The sequence below is a fragment of the Candoia aspera genome, chromosome 6 (genome assembly GCF_035149785.1).
Source record: "Candoia aspera isolate rCanAsp1 chromosome 6, rCanAsp1.hap2, whole genome shotgun sequence".
NCBI classification, from domain to species: Eukaryota; Metazoa; Chordata; class Lepidosauria; order Squamata; family Boidae; genus Candoia; species Candoia aspera.
In genome coordinates this window covers 50,620,251-50,642,711 of record NC_086158.1, presented here as the reverse complement: position 1 = coordinate 50,642,711, position 22,461 = coordinate 50,620,251, and the positions used below count along the sequence as shown (strand labels likewise).

The following is a 22,461-nucleotide window of genomic DNA, read 5'->3' as shown; positions in this document are numbered from 1 at the left end:
TAACGGCGTTCCGAGTCGTCATGCTGGCCACATGACCCGGAAGTGTCTATGACAACGCCGGCTCTAAGGCTTAGAAACGGAGATGAGCACCGCCCCCTAGAGTCGGACACGACTGGACTTTACGTCAAGGGAAACCTTTACCTTTACTACCACAAGGGTGGGATATACATTTTATTAAAATATAAATATAAATTATGTGATGTTTTATGTGAAATAGCTCCCTTTTAAGAATGACCTTTCAACATGACTTCTGTAAAACACACATGATTTTTTTTTTTTAAAAATAACTCATGTTTTATTAATACTTTCTATAGATGGCCCAAGGAAGGAATCTCAAAATGTGATCCTACTTGCCATGGCACTTCATAAGGATGGACTCTATGCAGCTGGAACTGTAAGGCACTATTCTGTAGAATCCTATAGTTTCACTGCTAATACTTATCAAAACAAAATCCCAGAATAAAGAAGCCAATAAAGAGAAACAGATTAATGTTGTAAATATTAAGAACTAGGAAGAAGGGTTTTTTCTCTAATTGCTAATTATAGACTAGCATAATGATGCTGTGAAGATACCAGAAAGTCATATTTATACCTCCAGGATTGGATTCTGTGTCCACAAGATCTTATCATACATGCTGGTGTCATTCAGCGTATGATGTGTTACAGGCAGTGTTCAGGAACTAGCAAACAAGTAGCTGTAAATGAAGAGTCAAAAATGACAACTTCGCTTTAAAAAATATTTTTGAGAACACAAATGTCAAGTTAATAACAGGTGAATTCTGTGGACTGTCTAAATCATGCAAGTTGATTAAATATGCATTTTCAGTACACATGTATCTATCACCCCACAGCATTTTCTTCTGCAAGTTTTAGGAACAACAATATGTAAGGGTGTCCAAAAGATCTATTATCACTCCAATTATTTACCCAGCTTCTGATGTAGTAATAATAACACTTAACATTTTAATAAATGTTTTAGATGTGCAAATTGGTTCACATGCATTATTTATATTACAACATATCTGCAAAATAGTTATCACCAGTATTGTAGATAAAGAGACTGAGGTTAAGAATGGCTTGTTAAGTTCTTGGAAGAGGTACTATTCAAGGAATCAGATTTATATCTTAATTGTTGTAAGCGTAGAAGCTGGCAAGGCAGAAACCAGCTGTTCCCAGATTAGAAGTGGCCATTCCGTTGCCCAGTTTCAAGGCCACCAAGTGCTGCACCAAGTAACCATTAATTTGGAAAGACAGGAGGAAAAAGCCTCAAGTCCCAAACATCTTTGTACTTCTGTTGTCAATCAACTGTTGTGTATGTGGCTTTCTTCTTGTCTATACTAAAAATTCTAATTTAGTTGAACAACATCTGTGACTTTTCTGGCAAGTCAAACCAAGAAATTGAGTGAAATGTCAGAAGAAGATTTACTACTGAGCCCAGGATTGAAGACTGAGAGTTGCTTGATCACCATTCTGCGCTACTTTATAGGAATCATTCATACATTGCAACATCTTCATTGATTTCGTTAGGCATCACCTGCACATGTAAACACAGGCTTTGTTGCTTTTTAGGAGCTAGGAACTCCTAGAAGTTTTTAGTGAAAAGAGAAATGATCAGAAAACTGGATTTTGTACTGTGACCACATAGCAGCAGAGCAACTTTATATAAAGAAAGTGAAGTTCTGTGTAAAAAGTAACCACACGTAGACAAGGTTTTCAAATATTTTAATTCTGAAGAGCATTCTAAGAGCTAGGAAAGTCCCACCAAAGAATGTGATAAATTGTGATGTAATAAGCCACTAAAATAGGGAATGGGGTTATTTTTACAACAGAAGTTATATCCTGTTTCTAGATGTTAAAAGGAGAGACAAATGAAAATGAAGAAACATGGCTGTTTCCACAAAATGTGGCATAGAAGCTTCTTCAAGCAAAGAAGCTAGTTATCCATACATATAATTTTAATGTGACATATAGAACTATGTTTGAATATCCAATCTCTTTATTTAGTTTTTTACAAAATAGCTACAGGGTGAGGAACAAATTGGATTGAATTTATAAATTGTTGTGCGAGGCAAATAGCAATTATTACCTTAAGAGATGTTTCCTGTATAAATCCCCCTTAAATTGCTGTTCACTTTTATGCATTTTCTAATGAAACAAATAGATGTTGGGAGGAATAATTTAAATCAGGAAAATGAGGAAAGATTTTTACCCCCATAACCTTTGCCACAATTCTAATTCTACGTGTTCCTTTCCAAAGATACACTTTTGCAAGTAAAAAAGAGATGGAAGATCCACTTAGGGATTTCCAATGTCAGTGTATTTCGGTTCCAAATATTATCTGATATCCTTACAGAATAATTTTCAAATAACAGAATGCTGTGCCTGGTTCATTTCTGGGGGCGGGAAGATTGCTATAAATTGTGCTGTTTATGGTGTATGTATGCCTTTCTCCCCTAGGATGGTTTTGTTCACTGTTACAAAATCAAGGGCACAAGCTTTCAAGGGGAAGACTGCTTGGAAATTGAAGAACCAATAACAACTCTTTTATTCTCCCCTGATTACATTTATTTACTAGTAGAAACCGAAAAGGTACATTGTGCAAGGCAAACATCTTATTATATGAGATTCCTAGTTAAATTTGTATGTATTAGAATTTTTTCATGTATCAAAAAGCAAGCCTAAAATATTTTAACATGGTGATTCTCACAGTGAATGGAACTGATTGCTATCAAATGAGGGATTGATCTGTTAAGGACAGAAACAAATAGCCTGAGATAGATTGATCTGTTACTAGTGGGATGAAGCTCTACTCAAATTAAGGACTGAAAGAATAACAGCTCCCATTGAATTTATTTTACTCTTAACATTGTTATTTTACCATTTATTTTCTTGTGCTATTATCTTGTAGTAAAAAGGTTTTGTCAGTTTCAGATTAAACAGTTCACAAGTAGTAATTCTATGTGAAACAGTGTTAATGCTGAAAAATTGAATAGCCTCCCAAAATTCCCAGTGAAGCAACCACTTGGGCATTCTACTTCTGACTTCCAGTCAGGACTAGACTGGATGGATGGATGAATCTGCACTTTTCGACATTTTTAGGCCACCCTGTTATGTAAATATCTCCAGATTATTTTTAACGTCAATGCTATTATTGTATTGATAATACAATATTTAAAATACAACAGGTATATCTGGTATAAAAGATAGACAATAAAGACAGGCATTAGAGTGTGGATTTGCCTGGCTGTTGTGGTGAGATGATTCACACTGCATGATGCAGATGTCATTTCATCAAAAATAAAATTTTTACTTTTACTTTTTTGGCAGTGCATCCATCCTTGCTCTCCTTGACCTCTCAGCGGCTTTCGATACCATCAACCATGGTGTCCTTTTGGGGCAGCTCAGGGAGTTGGGGGTGGGTGGTGTAGTTTTGCGCTGGTTCACCTCCTTCCTCCAGGGCTGGTTCCAGTCGGTGTTAATAGGGGAGGAGAGATCGGCCCCACGGCCCCTTCTTTGTGGGGTGCCGCAAGGATCAGTACTCTCCCCTCTCCTTTTTAACATCTACATGAATACTGCTGGGCGAGATCATCCATCTCCATGGGATGAGGTATCATCAATATGCTGATGATACTCAACTATACATCTCCTTCCCGGGGGAAGTAAGTGATGCTGTGACTGCCCTTTCCAGGTGCCTGGGGGCTGTTGGGGTCTGGATGGGGAACAACAGGCTTCAGCTGAAGCCTGGTAAGACAGAGTGGCTGTGGGTTAATGGCCCCTTGGCTCCCAGGAATTTGCCATCTTTGGTTCTGGATGAGGTTGAACTGCCCCAGACAGATCCGGTGCATAACTTGGGGGTCTTCTTGGACTCACAACTCCTGCTCGAAGAGCAGGTGGCAGTCGTAGTCAGAAGGGCCTTTGTGCAACTTCATGTTGTGTGCCAGTTACGCCCCTTCCTGGAGTGAAAGGCCCTTCGAACGGTCACTCACGCCCTGGTCATCTCCTATATAGACTACTGTAATGCGCTCTACATGGGGATACCCTTGAAGAGTATCCAGAAGCTACAGCTGGTCCAGAATGCAGCCGCGTGGGCGATTTTAGGTGCTTCAAGGCCAGCACATATAACACCTCTGTTACGTGAGCCTGGATGCCAGTTTGCTTCTGGGTCCAATTCAAGGTGCTGGTCATGACCTTTAAAGCCCTACATGGCATGGGGCCAGGTTACCTAAGGGACCATCTCATCCCCGTCACATCAACCCATCCCACCCGGTCATGAAGAGTGGGCATGCTACGGACCCTGTCTGTAAGAGAATTCCATCTGGTGGGGTCCAGAAGGCGGGCCTTCTCTGCAGCAGCTCCCGCCCTTTGGAACATCCTTTCCCTGGAAGTGCAGTTAGCCCCCTCTCTTCTGGACTTCAGAAAACAGCTGAAAACCTGGTTTTGTCACCATGCCTGGAGTGGGGAGAGGAAAAGCCACTCCTGGGGTTGGTTGGTTCCCTAGTCCTGCCGGAACCAGTCTTGTCCCCTTTGGGTGGAATTAGATCTACCATCACTTGGATTTTATTATATTCTATATTTATATTTATTGCTATTATTCTGATTTTATTGAATTTTATACTCTTTTATTGTGAACCATGCAGGGTCCCCTGAGTGGGGGAGATGGGCAGTAATAAAAATACAACAAACAAACAAATAAATTATTGTCAAAAGCTAGAATCTAGCTTGAAAGCTTGACAAAATTAAAGGGTTATCACCTAATACAGACATACAAAATGTTTTGAACTTGAATTATTTCAAATTTAAAACATCCCATTTTGAGTTTGAAAAAATTTCAAGCTCTAGACAGGGTTTTTTTTCCCCCATAACACTTACTTTGGTCATTTTGGATCCATTTTGGAATCATTGTAAGCTCAGAACATCTTTAATTCTATTGAATTTTAATGTTTTGCATTAAAAATAGCCTATAATGTAAAAATTTGGGATGAGATGACATTCAACAAAAAAGATAGCATTGAAGCAATTGCTTTCATTAATAATAGCCCTTCTCACTCAGTAAGACATTCAGAGAAGGCCTCCAAAGACATTCTCAAGGACTTAGTACATCATACTTTTTACAGTGGAATTGCAGAAAGATGTTGCAGAAAGGAAATAGTGACAGTTTTTCAGATAGGCATACATAAGAAAACTAATATAGTATGGAGCTGCGGGTTAAACCACTGAGCTGCTGAGCTTGCCGATCGGAAGGTCGGCGGTTCGAATCCGTGTGACGGGGTGAGCTCCCGTTGCTAGTCCCAGCTCCTACCAACCTAGCAGTTCGAAAACATGCAAATGTGAGTAGATTAATAGGTACCGCTTCGGTGGGCAGGTAACCGCGTTCCGTGTAGTCATGCCGGCCACATGACCACGGACGTGTCTACGGACAAACGCTGGCTCTTTGGCTTTGAAACAGAGATGAGCACTGCCCCCTAGAGTCAGACACGACTGGACTTAATGTCAAGGGAAACCTTTACCTTTACCTATGCCTGTCACTCTGAGTTCAATCATAACTGGCAAACTGAGATATGTATATTTTCCTAAAATAATTAAGAACATTTATTGAATGCTTTCTCTGATCTTTCCACCATGTATCATTTCTAATTAATAGGGATCACTTTACATCTTTAATCCAAATACAAATGAAGATGTTATTGCATTACTGGATGCAAGTATGAGCCAGTTCATAGCAGCTGATTTTATTGTTCCAGGAAACAAACACTGTGTGGTAAGGAATTTTCACTTGTACTAAATGGCAGAAGAGAAAAAAATAGAATTTTCAGAATTTTTAGTGTCATGTTGCAATATCACTTGGTGAATACTCCCACCATCACAGTTTCTAATGAGGCTTGAAATCTTATGTATGTATTGGTTGCTTAATTTTTTTTATTCTACTTATATTCCCAAACATTCTAATCTACTCATTTAAATAAGGCAGGTTGTGGTTCTAAGTAAACAAATCAGTGGCTTGTTTTTTCAGCACAAATGGATTATGAACAGATGCAAGCCAGTCTTTGTTCAGTACAGCTGTTGCTGAAGAAAAATAATATCCATAGTAGATCAAAATAGAATAGCAAAGGAACTCCATGCCCATAGTCATCAGCTAGTATCAAGACAAAACAAACAAACAAAAAAGGTTTCCTTCAGAAAAATTAAAATCTTACACAAAGGAAGGATAACAAACAAACAAGCATCCATAAACCTGCTCAAGTGCATACAGTATGTCAGGAAACACACGGCAAAAGTAGCTAAGGACAAGATGACCCTTTTGGAGGAATGCTTAGGGAAACTTAGAGTGAATTTTTGCTCCTTAAGCCCCTTTCAGTCATCTTATTTTTATTAAGTAAAAAACAACAGAAAAACAACAGAAAAAAAGGGGAAAGGAATAGGATATATACAGAAAGAGCCAGTCTGGTATAGTGGTTACGGTGCTGGCCCAGAAACCAGGAGACAGTGAGTTCTTTGGGCCAGTCACTCACTCTCAGCCCAACCCACCTCACAGGCTTGTTGTTGTGGGGGAAAATAGGCAGGAGTACTAGGTATGTTTGCTGCCTTGAGTTATATATAAAAAAGGCAGGATAAAAGTCTAATAATAACAACAACAACAACAGTAATAATAGAAGCAACGTATATAGCAGTATAACCCCTAACTCATCTGTGTTGTTTTTTAAATTAATATTATTACTGTTGCATACGTTTTATACTGAGGTGAGGGTTGAAGTGAGAATCATCACCACATGGAAATAGCCAAAGGTGCATAGGAGTACCCTTAAAACGTCCAAAAAGGACTGCTGAGGGCAGTGCATCCAGCCTGGCTAAGGTGAAAGCTTTACAAAATTTCAAAATTATAATGGATGATAAATAAGAAGCTGGAATGAACCCTTCCAGAAGAAAATGACAGATATTGGGGTGTAGCCCCTTACTTAAATTTGTTTGGAGATCTATATCTCAGATTCGTTGTTTCAGGGCGGTTCTAGCATTATCAAATCCTAATGAGCACAAACTTTCCATAGAGAAGCCCATCAATTGAAGTTTATCTAAGGCTTTTTTTTAGACACGATGACTTAAAGTGATCTCTAAACACTAATTGGGGTAAACCTATAGGAAACAGAATTAACTTTAGCCAGAAGGTAAGAAGAAGGAACCATGCTCTGGCATCCAATGAAACTATACCTATTTCTACCCGTAGGATGGCATTTTTAATACTTTTTGGTACCATCAATATGGCTCTAATGAACTTATTCTGGATGGTGTTAATAATATTAAGCTTTGCAAGGGAGCAAATCTGAGAGCCATAGAGAAGCTGGGGGATTACCTTAACTTGAAAAACCTTGCAAGCTGCAGGAATATGATGGGCTCCTTTTGAATGGTAGAATCCTGCAATAGCTGATGCGGTACTCTGTGCAACACTTGCCTGGTACAGAAAATGAGTGTTCCAGGATAAGGAAGCATGGAACTGCACTCCAAGGTATTTATAGGTGCACACCTGTTCAATTGGAGTCCCATTTATTTGCCATTTGTTAATCTTATGATGGTGTCGGGCAAAAACTAAGACTAGTTTTCTCATAATTTATTGAAAGTTTTTGATCTGTGCAGAATACAGCTAGTGCCCTAAGTGCTTTTCTCATTCCCACTTGTGAAGTAGACATAATGACTACATCACTGGCATACAGCAGTGCTGGAATTGCACGATCTGCCAAAATAGGTGGATGGGCTGAAATAGCAAGCGCTTGAATTACTGGATTTAGATACAAATTGAAAAGTAATAGAGCTAATATACAACCTTGTCTTACCCCTCTATAAGTTGGGACTGCTTTAGATAAATGTCCCCAGGGGGTGCATCTAATTTTCATGGAGGTGTTTGAATAAAGCGACTGAATAAGAGCTAGAAGCCTTTTGTCAATTGTGGAATGACTCAGACTATCCCACAATCTCTCCCTTGGTATTAGATCAAAAGCTGACTTCAAATCAACAAAGGTTGCAAAAAGGGAACCATGGGGGGGGGGAGAATATTTTTTCTGCCAAATGGTGAAGAACCAAACAATGATCTAGTGTTGACCATTCCTCTCTAAATCTGGCCTGTTCTTCAGCAATAATATTTTCATTTTGTACCCAATCCACTAACTTTGAATATAAAAAGCTGTCATAAAGTTTATTTATTGTATTTAATAAACTGATAGCCTATAATTTGTAGGGTTGAGTCTATTTCCTTTATTTTTGTATATCAGCACCACAATGGACTGATTCCAGTCAGATGGAAATTGTCCTGTGTTATTAATGTGTGTAAATAAGGTGGCGAAAACTGGGGCCCACCAGTCTTTATTTTCCCTTATTAATTCTGGGGGGATAAAATCACTTCCAGATGCTTTACCTGGTTTTAATTGCACAATAAGATCTTTAACCTCAGCTATGGATACTGGTGGCCAATCCAGGAGGTCATTACAAGAGGAAATCACATCTGAGATTACAGCAGATTCCCTTTTAAAGATGTTTTTTAAATGATCCTCCTATTTATCTGCAGATATTTGTGTAATAGGACCAAAATGTCTATCTGTAAGAGACTGATTTATTAAATGCCAGAACCAAACGGAATTCTTGAGCTTTGCTGCTAAAATTAAATTATTCCAATTCTCTCTTATAGCCTGCCATTTCTTTATCTTCAAGAGATTTTTATAATTTTTTTTGAATCTTAAGTATTTTTGAAGCATTTGAAGAATTTTCCTGGTGAAAGGAAGTTATTGCATTTAAGAGAGCCTTTTTAGCTTTAATGCAGTCATTATCATACCAAGATTTAGATCTTTTATGTTCACACAAGTTAAGATGTGTGATGGCTGTCATCTTACATGGTTTTAAATGGGATTAGAAAAAACAGGATTCTGAAGGCTACTAGCCATCATTGCTATGTTACTTCTGGTATTAAAAGCAACATAATACACCATCCAATATATATTACCTTGGAATGCATACAGAAAGATGTTATTGCATTCATGTTCTGCCTGTACTTTTCCCATGACCTTTGGTCTGATTCAGTCTGAGTCGTATATTTAACCAGCAAGATGGGTGAAGGATAGATATCAGCCTGATGCAGTAATTGAGGTCAGCTTGGTAGATTTTTCTTAATGGGAGAATGAGGCAGAGAATGTAATGCATACTTACTAATGGATACTGAGAGGGCTAGAGATACAAACCGCTTACTAGTCAAGTAGTTTTTTACAATGTAAGTAGAACACACTGATTGCCCAACACATGCACCAAGTCACCCACCTACTTAATATTTGATGCTAGGGATAGAAAATAATCTGCTTCTATATTGTATTTAGTTGTTTTATTTCTGCACCACGTTTACCCTCTGATACATTTCTTTAATTATTTTGGTACATTGTTTTTGATTTGACTCATATGAATTAGGTGTTTTATTTGTGTTTTTATTATGTATCATAATGAGAAGGGACTAGGAAATCTTTTAAAAATAAATTAATAAAATTGATACATAAATAATAGAAATAATACTTTTGTTTCATAATTTCCTCACATTTTTTCTTCCGTCATGCTATAGTCTGCAGCAGCATCAGGGGAAATACACATTTGGAATCTGGATGATGGCACTTTTATCAGCATGCTATGTTTACATACAGTGGTATGTACAAATGGAGTATGAGTTTGTAATGTATGGGATCTGACTTAATAACACTGCCATCAGTACAATTAACCAAGTGGAGAGCTAAAGTAAATGTATACTGAAGTACATGTATACCACAAATATTATTCTAAGGTGTTTTTAAATCTCTGAAATAATTTTTTAAAGTAATGTCTTACTCCTTCAGAAAGCAAACAGTTCACATTAATAAATAGCAAATTATTTTAAATGCACTGAGAATGTAAATTATATATAGATTCTCTGTTTACAGTTTTGTATTATATGCTTTTTTGCACCACCAAAGCAGGGTGTGTGTGTGTGTGTGTGTGTGTGTGTTTTGCTACAGTAACAGGCATTCTGTAAATTGAGGTTAGTCTAATAAAAATTCATGAAAGAGAAAATAAGGATAATCTTTTTCCAAAGGATCCACATGAAAAAACTCAGTATCATTTGTTCATTTCCAAGGTTACTGCAATGGCTTGTAGCCTCTCCTCTCACAGTGCGGCAGTGGGCACTCCAACTGGCCATGTCTATTTTATAGCTCTTACTGATGTTGAAGCTCCTCGAGTTATTCACCAAATTCTCCTTTCTCAGAACATGCCTGTGCAGTTTTTGCAGTAAGTATGTTGAAAAGGCATAGCAAAGAAGGGTGTCTGATCCTGTCTACATGGCAGGATTCCCAACATTTTCACTACTACTGTTGCAGTATAGATCATGTGTATTTACAAAATGGCTGCAGTAGTGAGTACGGCCAGCTATCACTCCCCATTTTACAAGAAATAAACTGTTGAAAGTTCAGAAATAAATAATTTACCTAAGAATGTGATTACAAAGCTGAGGTGGGGTCTCAGAGAACACTCAACTACAGAGTACAAATTCCATCACCCTCTGATATCCCTTTTTTAATCTGTCTCTCTTCCAGGTGGTAACTGAGATAGAGAAAAGAACATATATTGACACACAGAATTCCATTCACAAAGATGGAGGGGGGGAACCACATAGATCTTGGTTTCCCTCTCCCTTGTCTTACCTTCCCCTTCACTTTTCTTGCTCTGATTTATTTGGCCTTATCTGTTCTAATCCTGCCCTCCTGCCCACTTTCTGATTTGCCCCTTCTTATGGTTCTTTCAATTCTCCTTCAGTCCCTTCTCCAGATGCTACAGTATTTGTCTGGTGTCTCTCTTTTTTCCTTCCTCTTTTCTTATTTTCTCTTTGCAATCTGATCAGTACCCTCCCTTGTTTTTTTTACTCCCTGGTGCTTTATCAGCTCTGTTGTTTATGGTTCCCTATCCTATATGTTCATTTTTTTTTCTGCATTCAGCTCCTATTACACTTCTATTTCCACTTGCATCCCCAATACAGAGGCACAGCTCAGCTCCCAACTGTTGTCATCCACTCTGTTGCTGTCCACAGTCAGAAAAATATAGAAAGATAGAGCAAAGGCTGAGAAAGAAAAGGAAACTCTTACTGGAATATGTTCAGAGAAGGTTCCTTCTGGCGGTCCAGTTCCAGAGGCTCTGGCTCAAGAGGCTCCTTGTTCAATGATTTCATCTTAAGTCCAATGCGATGGGCTGGGAGTAGGTTCAGCATTTCCCCAGCTTGCAGTGCTGCTCTTGCTGATCTAATATGTTTTACACGCTCTGTCTTAGAGCTTTGGTTGATACATACAGGTTGAGCTCATGGCAAGAGAAAGGAATTAACAAGTACTGCAGTTTAAACTGTTTCTGCAGAAGTAGCAAAAACAACGAAGAATTTTATGATAATTTCCAGACCAACCAATGTATTATTGCATAAGCTTTCATGGATCACAGTCCACCTCATCAATTATATGGAGGGTTAGTGTAGTGAGAATAGTGATCCTCTTTTAGTTTTAAAACAATCATACCGTGCAATCAGTCTATATTGTTCAGTATGACATTAAGAAGTAGCAAGTCCTGTGCCTGCTGTATCAAAAAAATCAGTGATACGTGTTACTCAGTTTTTCCCAATCTCTTACCCACCAGATCTATTAGGACCACAATTCCTAGCATGGCCTATCCCAGTACACATGAAAGACATCATGTTGGAGTAGGCTGGTGCAGGTGCTTAGTAATGCTAAGCTGAAGACTTTCCCAAAGCCTGTTCTAATCACATAGGTATTTCTGGGCCAAGTTCAAAATGCATATACTATAATCCTTTCAAATAACTGGGATGAGCTTTAGCACTAAAGACTGTATCAGTTGCCATAATCTTATTTGTTCTTCTTTTTTTTCCTAAGCTATGAACAAACTGGTCAGTTTCTCATAACAGCATCTACGGATGGATATGTTTTTATTTTAAATGCTCTCCCATCAACTTCGTTTCAAGTACTTGGATATGTAGGTAATATATAGAAATGCATGGATGTCTTATTTCTTCTATATGCCTAGTGTGGACAGTAATTGCTTCATAAGATAAATGTTACCTGTCAGAACACAAAGATTTTATTCCAGAATGATCAATTTTCTTAAATCCATGAGAATATTATGTGGCCTTCATGACACCTGTGTTTAAAACAGTTTACTGAATCTGTAGATTTTTGCTAAAATCCTGAACATTTGCTTTTTTTTCTCTTAAAAAATGGATAAATGTCTGTACAGCTTTATTATTGCATTAATAGTTGCAACAAAGAATATCAACAGTAAGGAAGAAAGTAGATTGTTGTAACTGAGAAACATTTTAAGTTCACCAGAAACTTTAAGGACAAGCTTATAATTTGATCATTTTTTGATCAATATAGCAAGAAGAGAATTAACATTTGTATTTACATTCATCGGAGAGGAAGGAACATTCATTGGAGAGGAAGGAATTAAAGAGAGTAAGCAGGCACAAAATGGGGAATACACATTTAAAGGAATGTGCTAGACTCAGCTGTTTGCTTAGCAAGCTGCTTAGGAGGCAAACACAAGTCTTTAGTGTGAAACTGATTAGAGTCTTGTCAGTTTCAGGCAACAGCTAGGTCACACTGCTGAGTCTGTTAACTTGCAGTTAGCATTCTTTAAGGAGTGCTGGGCTGCTGGGGGGAAAGCAGCTCAGGAAGAGATAGCTTGTTTAGGCAATCTCTTTGATCTGCAAGTGGGGGGAGAAAAAATGGGTCAGGCATAGGACAACACATACTGACTGACTGTAATGGCGAACATGTGACAGAGAGAGAGAGACTCTCTGAAGGTTGTAAATGCGGGCATTGGTGGCAAAGTCACTTTTTCATCACCATTGTAAATGTGAATGGTCACTGTCCGATGCAGTTACTACCAGTATATTTATATAAACAACTTCTAAAACCTTTCAGTATAGCTCTTGGTAAAAATGGTAAGAATGCGGTGATTTAAGATTACAAAAGATTACAAAATATCTACAAAATATGCATTCTATATTACAGTCACTATCCTGACAACCTATCCAAAAGGCTGGCAGGAGGATAGACTTTGTACGTAGGATGGGCTGGGGTGACTTTTCCCATATGCTATCTTGGCTAAAAAGTCAAAGGGATTAGCAAGTGTGAAACTTTGAGGGCCAGACTGATGGTGTTCAAGGGCTACAGGCTAGGTTGGTGGCCCAAGTATTATAAGGCATATTATGTAGCTATTTTCCTGGAAATCAACAGGTGTGGGTCTATTCATTGCCTAGATAGGACACTGTGTATGAGTCCCTCATTCACCATTTAGGGCTTGGTGATGAAAAAAGACAGAATATAAATAATCTATCCAATTTGCCTTTCCAAGGACTTCTAAACCATTATAGGCCAAAAAAAGTGAAAATTTAATGTTACATCTAGTTTAAATGTTATTTTCTTTTCATTTTAGTGTTGTCTGGTGAGATTGTGGACATAACTTCACACTATAATTTGGAAAAAGAGTTAACTGAAGTGATTGCCCTTCTTTGTCCATCAGATCTCAGAAGGGCAAGAGTGGAGATATTTACACTTCCTGCAAATATTATTTCAGGTAAAAATCAATCTAGTATAGAGTTCTGTTATTCCAAAGTGCAGTCACCATTTTAAAGATAATACTGTATATGCTAACCTCAAAGTGTGGATAGATCCTTATGTCCTTAACATGGTATCATCTACACAATGTTTTCAGAAGTCCAAAAAATATTTTGCATTAAAAATTCTACATGGGAGAAAAATCCAAAAAAGGTTAGTGGGGCCTAAGCATGCTCACTGGAATGCTGTGTGGCTGTTCCCAGGTGAAGGTAAGGGAAGAACCAGAAAATTGGAGCAGGGTTGTGGAAACTGGATAGAATTTCATAGAAAAGGGTATAATTGGCTGACAGCCTGGAATTCTGAAACTGCAGCATTTCCTTACAGCTGTGTTCTTGTAATTTATTAATGATAACTTACTTTCAGAAAGAAAGAGGGAGAGGGACAGCTTTTATGCATATTGTTACCACTTAACACTGAAATATATCTACAATACTGAAACAGAAAAAAAGAATGATGCAATATTCTGAATGTGTGCAAAATGTTTGTTTTAAAATTATCCTCACCATTCAGAAGTGTTCCAAATTCAGAGCAAAGCCATTTCAAGCTTGAAACATTTCATGAATTGTTGGAACAGTACTGAAACAGCCAGTAAAATTGGCACAGCTGCTTTGAGCTGAAAACGGTATTTCGTGTTTGAAATATTCCATATTCAAAACATTTAGCATACTATTACTCTATTCTTTTATTTATGTTGCTGTGAAGGTTTCGTTTGCAGCTATCTAAGTGATTAAATGTGTCCTAGACGTGTAGCATAAAAACACATTTATTTGTATGTTCATGAGCAGAAGTCTCATTTTATAGCCTGTGAGTCATACGACTCTTCAAGTCATTTTCTTTGGGCCATAATGATACTTTCTAGGAGATGAAGATGCTGCCCAGCAAGGCCAAGGCACTGAGTGCCCCAGAGTAAGCCTGGGAAATGCTCCAGAAAGACAAGCAGTCTGGTGGTGATGGCAGCCTCACAGCTTGATTCAGCCTGACTCAGCAGGTCTCCCAGCATCAGTGAGTCCGAAGGCTTCTCACCCAGAGTAGTGCTGCCCTCCAGGAGCTTTCATGAAACAGGTTTAGTTCTGAAGAAGCACTGTGATCTCCAGGCAGGGTCAGCAAGGAGGTGATGTGAGCCAGAGAAGATAGGCCAGTAGGCAACAAAACTGGAGCTGCCTGAAGAAGGAAAGGAAGAGGCAGCCAAGGAGGAGGGCTAAGTCTGGCTCCCCACTGCAAGGTTCTCTCCCCCAGGCAAGCAGTAGGAATGATAGCATGCATGCATGTGTGCAAGCAAAAGAACAAATGAAGGACCTTCCAGGCAAGGAGAGGGAAGAGAAGGGAAAGTGAATAAGAAAAAGGCTGTTGCTCTGCACAGCAAAGAAAAAAAAGGTAACCCAGGTGGCTTTGTGCCCAAGGCAGCACTAGAATTCATGGTCTCCTAGTTTCTAGCCTGATGCTTTAAATACTGCACCAACTGGCTCTACTCCTAGATTATCATCCTAGATAATCTTGGAAAAAATATTGCACATTAGCCCAATAATAAACCAAATATTCAGGTTAATTAAGAAAACATGGTCAGCTTTGTGTCCAAGGTGAAATAGCTCTGTTTTGTAGCTGTAATTTGCAAATAGCTTTGTTTCCCAGTTTTTTATTTTTTTTATTTTTAAAAATTAACAAATGCACATTTAATGACATATTGGGATACTCTTTATTTGTATCAATGTATGAAAAGTCTTAAGTGTTGTGAGTCCACAAACTATTGAACTAGTCTTGTGATAATTTGACTTTGAGACCCCTCAATATATACATTTTTTATTTGTTTTTCATACTGTTGCATTTATAGGAGCAATTACAAAAACCAAATACAAATAATCCAGAGATTCAGGCTGTAATTACACACTTTGGGAGACCCAGTTAAATCTGGCCATTTTTTTTTACTACTAATATTTTCTAAGAGAAAAAAAATTATACCAATATACCTCCCCTTTCTGTCTCTTTTAAATCTGCAGAAAATGAAGTGTGTATCACGGAAAGAGGGCTGTTGAAAGACAGCATCATTCAGAAACATATGTACGAATTAGAGCACTCGCTACTTTCTCTGGTCAAGTGGAAGGACGAAGCAGTGCTTGGCTATGCTAGCCAGGCTCCCTTCATCTGTAGATATCATCTTTCTGCAAAAGTATGATCTACTTGCACAAGTAAACTTTAATTATGGGTCAACTTTGACAAGATGTAAATGTATTTGATTTCTTTAAAAACTTTTCTTAGAAATTGCACTTTTAGATCCTCACAGTCCAAATCAGGATTATGGAAGAAATGGGAGACAGTTTAAATCTATCTCGTGCTCCATTTTCCCAAAGAGAATTATTTTCCCACACAGTCTGCACCCACAATAGATGCTTCTTCTTGGAATATAAATAGCATATTTAAAGGGAAGTGGAGCAATTATTCAAAAGTTCCTTGATCCCAAAGTGTGCCTACGCATAGGTGGAGATGCTTTGATTGATAAAAAAGTTCAAAGAGATTAAGAAATGATGATACATTTCATCTTTCATCTAATCTGGCCCTTGAACTATTCATTTTTCTGAACTGAATTAAATTTCTTCACCAACATACTGTATTTATTTACAATATTATTAAAGCACTCATTTTGCTCTAGATTGGATTTTTGATCTTAAAGTGCTCATGTAGATTAGCCCTTAGTTCCATTTTTCCAACTTTGTGTTATAGAAATTGGGGAGATTGTGGAAATGTTATTTTTATGGAGCTGAAGGGTGCAGTGAGGAACTGCTCTGCTTGTAGAGGGCATCTAAGGAGAAAAAGAATTCTGAATTAGGGGGCAGATCATCAGACAAACAAGTCTAACAAGTCCAGGACTACTGCTACTGCTTTATGCATCTCTGAGCTGTACTGTATATGAAAAGGAGTTTCAATAGGAGGATAATAAAAACTGGAAGTGTCAAATAGGATAAATACAAGAGTTGAATTAGTGTCAGGCCAGAAAAGCTAGGGCTGTGAGGATCTAGGGAACATTTCTGTGGATAGAATTTGAAGTGAGATATGAAAGAGGAAAAGAGGAGGTTTATAGAAGGGCAATGGGAGCATGGTACTAATGGAAATTATTAGTGCATCAACAGAGCAGCTAACAACAGACTGCATAATATTATAACATGGTTCTTACTGGAGACAAAATAATGACCAATCCATTGTTTGTTTGATTATACTGTATTAGTTTTCTTAATTTGACATAAGCTACTTTGAATATTACTGTGATCATATCTGCTGTGTAGCATTGCCATTTTGGTTTACAGGTGACATCAAAAGACCAAGCAATCATGTCAGAGAAGAAGACACCAAGTAAACAGTTTGGACAAGCATTCCTGCGTTTGTCACCTCATGGCAAATGGCTAGCTTCGGCTGCAGAGAGTGGGCTATTACTTATCCATGATGCTTCAACTCTGGTAATCGTCAGAATTTAGTTTTGATTTAATCTGTGCTCCCTTGAGTTATCACATGAATTTCATTGGTGTTTAAGCTAAGTATTTACATATTAAGTAAATGCATACTGATGGTTTTATCTTACCTGTTCAACTGTGATTGCAACATACAACTGAACTACTATAGAAATTGGAAGTTAGCAGAAGGAATTAGTGTTGTTTTCTGGACAACTCAGTTTGCATCTGGAACAAACCAAAGGGGTTGGGTTTATTGTTCCTTGTGTACCATCCTGGGCAAGTGGCTTGAGCATGTGATGGATTCTTGGATTAAATGGATTTTCCAGGTCCATTTGAAATGGAGTTTAGACCTGGATTTGGCATTAAAACTGCCCTGGTCAATTTATTGGATTAGTTTTTCCAGCTGAGAAATGGGAGAGTGCATCCTGTTGATTCCACTTCTTGGCAGTTTTCAATTCATCAAGCATGGTATCCTGCTTGAGAGTTTGCCAGAGCTAGGCATGGATAGGACAGTGTTTTTGCTGAGATCTAGCTCTCCGTCTCCAGAAGAGGTGATGGTGAGGAATTTCTACTGGACTCTATGGCATTTATGTTGTAGGGTTCTGCAAGTCCCAATTTTATCATTTATGCTATTCAACTTCTACATGAAACTGCTTACTGATATCATTTTGGAGATTTAAAATGTCCATATGCTGATGACACCCAGCTCTCTCTTTTTCCTCTTCATCAGATCAAGGATAGCCAGAAGAATGGCTCAGTTAGTCCTAGCTATATTAATGGACTGGGTGAGAGCTAATAAACTGAATCTCAGTCCAGACAAGAAAGGATTGCTATTAGTAGATGAGATGGATAGTAGATGGTGAGTGGTGTTCTATCTGTTCTGGATGGTGTTATATTCCTCCCAAAAGGTCAAGTTCATAGCCTGAGGTTGTTTTTGGATCCATCTCTGACATTACAGGCTCTGATGCCTTCAGTGGTACAAAGCACTTTTTATTGGTTCAGGGTGATGCCACAGATGTCACTTTCTTTGGATTAGAAATAGCTTCACTACAGTAATCCATACTCAGGTGCCTTCAGATTTAGATCATTGCCATGAAGGGTTACCCTTGAATATGCTTCAGAAACTTTAGTTAATGCAAAATGCAGTGTCAAGCAAACTGACTGTAACTGGGCAATATGAACACACCCAACACCATTTCTGGTGCCAATTCAAAGTGATAATGTTAATTTATGCTTTCATGGCTTGGGAACACAGTACAGTATCTGAAGAAATGCCTTTTCTCATATGTTTCTTTGGGCATCTTTGGAGGACCTGTTCCTCTTCTACTGAGGTGCAGCAAATGGCTGCCTGAGAGCTCCCCAAATTTGAATGTCCACCCACCAAGGTATACCTGGCAACTTTGCTGCCTTTTCAATACCTGGCAAAGACATTTTTATTCTCAAATGCCTTTTAATGTATTGATGCTGCTGTAGTATTGTGAACTTTTTATGACTGTCATTTTCACTGCTTATTTTGTATATCTTATAAAATGCCATGTATGGTCTTATCAATTATTTAAACTACAGTTTTAATTTTTGGGATTTTAATTTGAACCATTTCAAGATTTTTTTAATGGGAAGTTGGGGAGGAAAAAAGGAACAGTTTCCTCATTATAGGATCAAAGGATTAAGAGTTTCATACAGTTCAAAGCTCCATCTACTGCTAGCTTATTTGAGTCTCTCAGTAATGATCTTCATCTCTAAATCATGGGATTTTCTTTTTAAAATCTGACCATCGTTGATATTTATTCATTGGAATATAAACAACATATCTGAGATATACTTTACAATTACAATCTTTGCCAATACCTAAAATCGGGCCAATACAACCAAGGTATTTTCAATCTTCTCACATAATTAAAAAACTGTATGCAGGCTGCAGAAGTTCTCATTACCTCTTTCCAGTCTTTTCTTAGAATGAATTCCTTAGCCAGCAGATAAAACAGTAGTTTTTTTTTTAATCTCTTTCTTTAAGGATGTTCTGACTTATGAACGCTGTCATTCATATAATGGACGAGGAATCAGATCATTGGCATTCTCACTGGATGGCCAAAATATACTTGTCACTGGCACCCAAGATAGAGCTCTTGTTTGTCTAAAATGGAAGTATGTACATATTGAAAAATAATGACGTGTGATATCAAATATTCAGATTTTCAGCAGACTGTTGCTTTTCAAAAACATGTTACTTTTCAAAAACATGGCTGTCTTTATATATTCTGATTTGCATTAGGCTAATTGATAGGATCATCTATCCCCTACCCCAATTCTGAGATGTTTTAATTTGACTGAAACATTACTTTCTGTAGAAATAAGTATGCATTTATTCAAAATACATCAAATGTGGGATGCTGTCTGAAGTTCCCGGGGACAAGCAAAATTTATCCCAGGGATGCTGGCTATGATTTATCTGCTTCTCTAGATATTAATATTTCTACAAGGATGAAAAGAAAGGAAAAAAAGCAACTTGCTCAGAATAGAATACTAAAACATCTAGAAAAAATTGACCTTCTCTACTCTTGTTTTGCATCTGCTCTGCAAAGTGGGACTGTAACCCTACAACTACTGACCAAGCTTTGTGGAAATGATTTGTGAATAAACCAGAGAGCACTTTTGTGTTCAAGGGAATCCCTCTTGCCCTGAGAATATTGTAAGACATGCTAAATTGTTTGAATTCCTTGTGAAGGCATATGGATACAGGATGAAGTTAGCTAGTTAGAAGGCAAAGGAGAAAGTTTAAACTGCTGATAAAGAAGGGAATATGTTAATAAAAGAATATTCAGTATTTGCTGAAGTCTGAAAACATTAAATGATAGAGTATAAATACTGTACTAAATCTGTTGAACTTCGAGGTCTTTACCAGATTGGGGAATCTGGAACGTTCCTGTGCCCCACTAATAGATGCTTTTTAAAAAAAATAAACTTCTTTGTTAAGACACATAAACAAAGAATAAATCTGAATTTCTCCTACAGAATGCATAAGATTAGTTTATAAATTGTATTTGATCCATCTATTAAGGATTGCTTAACAATCTTACCCATATTCTCTTCTCTGATTTTTTTCTTTCTTTCTTTAATTCTTCTAGGAAGATTGGGGAGCGCAAAATGAAGGATGCAGTTGACTTTGGAATGCGTCTTCTAATCAAACTTAACCATTACATTTTCAGTGAAAACTTATTTATAAAGTGTATGAAAGAATGGGCAATAACATCAAAACCCACATACAGCTTATCATTTGAAAGTAGTTCTTCCCAGGTCTTAAACTATTTAAATATATTAAGCTAAGTGACAGAACTAGTTTTGATGGGGTAAAAGTGGGAGATAGAACTAGATTAATTATTTGCTGTAAAATCTTTGATCCTGAAATTCTTTTTTTTCCCATTTCGTTAGTAATATAACTAGCTATATAGATCTATGATATGAGGTCATTCACAGGGGGGGTCAAAACAATCAAAATGGCTGTCACTTCACCATCAAAGTCTCACCCCTTTTAATGTGCATTACAAGTAAAAAGCTTGAGTTTGTGGTGCTCTCTGAAAGTTGTTTTCTTGCAGATGTTTCATTACTGGGCTAGGTAACATCATCAGTACACTGGTAATATTATCAAGTCTGGTAAATGAAATGTCAGCAAGAAAATAACCACAACAATAACATGTTGTGTGCCAGTTACGCCCCTTCCTGGAGCAAGAGGCCCTTGAACAGTCACTCATGCCCTGGTCATCTCCCATATAGACTACTGCAATGCGCTCTACATGGGGCTACCCTTGAAGAGTATCCGGAAGCTACAGCTGGTGCAAAATGCAGCCACGCGGGTGATCTTAGGTGCCTCAAGATCAGCACATGTTACTTCTTTGCTCCTCGAGCTGCATTGGTTGCCAGTATGCTTCTGGGTCCAATTCAAGGTGTTGGTTACCACCTTTAAAGCCCTACATGGCATGGGTCCAGGCTACCTAAGGGACCATCTCATCCCCATCACATCAACCCGTCCCATCCGGTCATGCAGAGAAGGCATGCTATGGACCCCGTCTGCAAGAGAACTCCATCTGGAGGGGTCCAGGAGGTAGTCCTTCTCTGCAACAACTCCCGCCCTTTGGAATATCCTTCCCCCTGAAGTGAGGTTGGATCCCTCCCTCCTGGACTTCAGAAAACAATTAAAGACCTGGTTTTGTCACTATGCCTGGGGCAGGAGGGAGAATAGTCATTTCTGGGGGTGGCTAGTTCCTTAGAGTGGCCCTGTTTGGCTTGTGGGTTATAGAGAACTTTTAGCCATCAGGTTCCCACCATATTATATTTTATTATGTATTATTCATTTATTTATTTATCATTCAAATTTAATTATATTTATTTTATAGTTTTATATGGTTTTTATCTGTTTTATTGTAAACCACCCAGAGTCCCTTCTCCAGGGAGATGGGCAGTGATAAATTTGATTAATAAGTAAATAATAAATAAATAAATATACTAAGTTCAGAGAGCACCAAGAACTTAACAGTTCAACCCTGAGCTACATATATTCTCTTTTATTGGTATTAAAAAAGGAAGAGACTTCAATTTGCAGTCATGGACAACTTCTTGGCTTTTTTTGACCCTCCTCTATGGATGCTTCTGCTGTGACAGGTATAGGGGAATGTGTAGATGAGTGGTTAATATTTATCTTTTTAGAAATATGTGGGGAAAAAACTGATGATCTTTATGGAGAAAGAGATGTGATATATTTGTGGAATTCTTAATGCCCGTGTGAGAGTTACAGAGACTGAGCTGAGTAGGGATATGAGACAAAAAATAATTTATAAGCTTACATATGAAAGTGAACTGCTAAATATTTACTTGGGTAGATATATACTGTATGTAACTCTGTGTAACTATTAAATATGAAAGTATAGAACTATATCTTAGGACAACCTTACTCACACTGGGCATTCCTTATACATGCAGACTTTAACTTCCCAAATTCTCCATCTAATATTACTACTATTGAGAATTTTTGGAATTAAACCCTGGAGGTCATCCAGGTTGGAGGAGGGTGTAGTTATGGAAGGGGAAGATACATTTATATTGTAAATAGCATTAGATTTCAACAAGCAAATTAAGTTTTGTTTATTATATTTAGGTCATAAAATTACCGATGACTGGAAGGTCAGTGATGACTCAGGTCTATATTTCTGAGTTGATAAAATAAAATTGATTAATAGAGGTTTGATAGTCTTGCTTTCCTTCTTATGGCAGTTCTCATTACCTCTTTCCAGTCTTTTCTTAGAATGAATTCCTTAGCCAGGAAAATCAACCAAGTTTCAGTTAGTTAGAAGAGTGAT

The 22,461-nt window shown here is 37.8% G+C and overlaps 1 protein-coding gene across 1 annotated transcript in view; it reads left to right on the top strand.

The window, feature by feature from the left end:
• CFAP43 (cilia and flagella associated protein 43) overlaps window positions 1-22,461 on the top strand; it is a 72,122-nt gene that overhangs the window by 14,066 nt on the left and 35,595 nt on the right. The window contains exons 8-18 of the mRNA XM_063307800.1: window positions 315-394; window positions 2,458-2,589; window positions 5,642-5,758; window positions 9,587-9,667; window positions 10,133-10,284; window positions 11,925-12,028; window positions 13,489-13,629; window positions 15,665-15,834; window positions 16,967-17,116; window positions 19,125-19,255; window positions 20,236-20,404. Of these exons, the coding sequence (XP_063163870.1) occupies window positions 315-394; window positions 2,458-2,589; window positions 5,642-5,758; window positions 9,587-9,667; window positions 10,133-10,284; window positions 11,925-12,028; window positions 13,489-13,629; window positions 15,665-15,834; window positions 16,967-17,116; window positions 19,125-19,255; window positions 20,236-20,404 (1,427 nt within the window). The remainder of the gene's footprint in view (window positions 1-314; window positions 395-2,457; window positions 2,590-5,641; window positions 5,759-9,586; window positions 9,668-10,132; window positions 10,285-11,924; window positions 12,029-13,488; window positions 13,630-15,664; window positions 15,835-16,966; window positions 17,117-19,124; window positions 19,256-20,235; window positions 20,405-22,461) is intronic.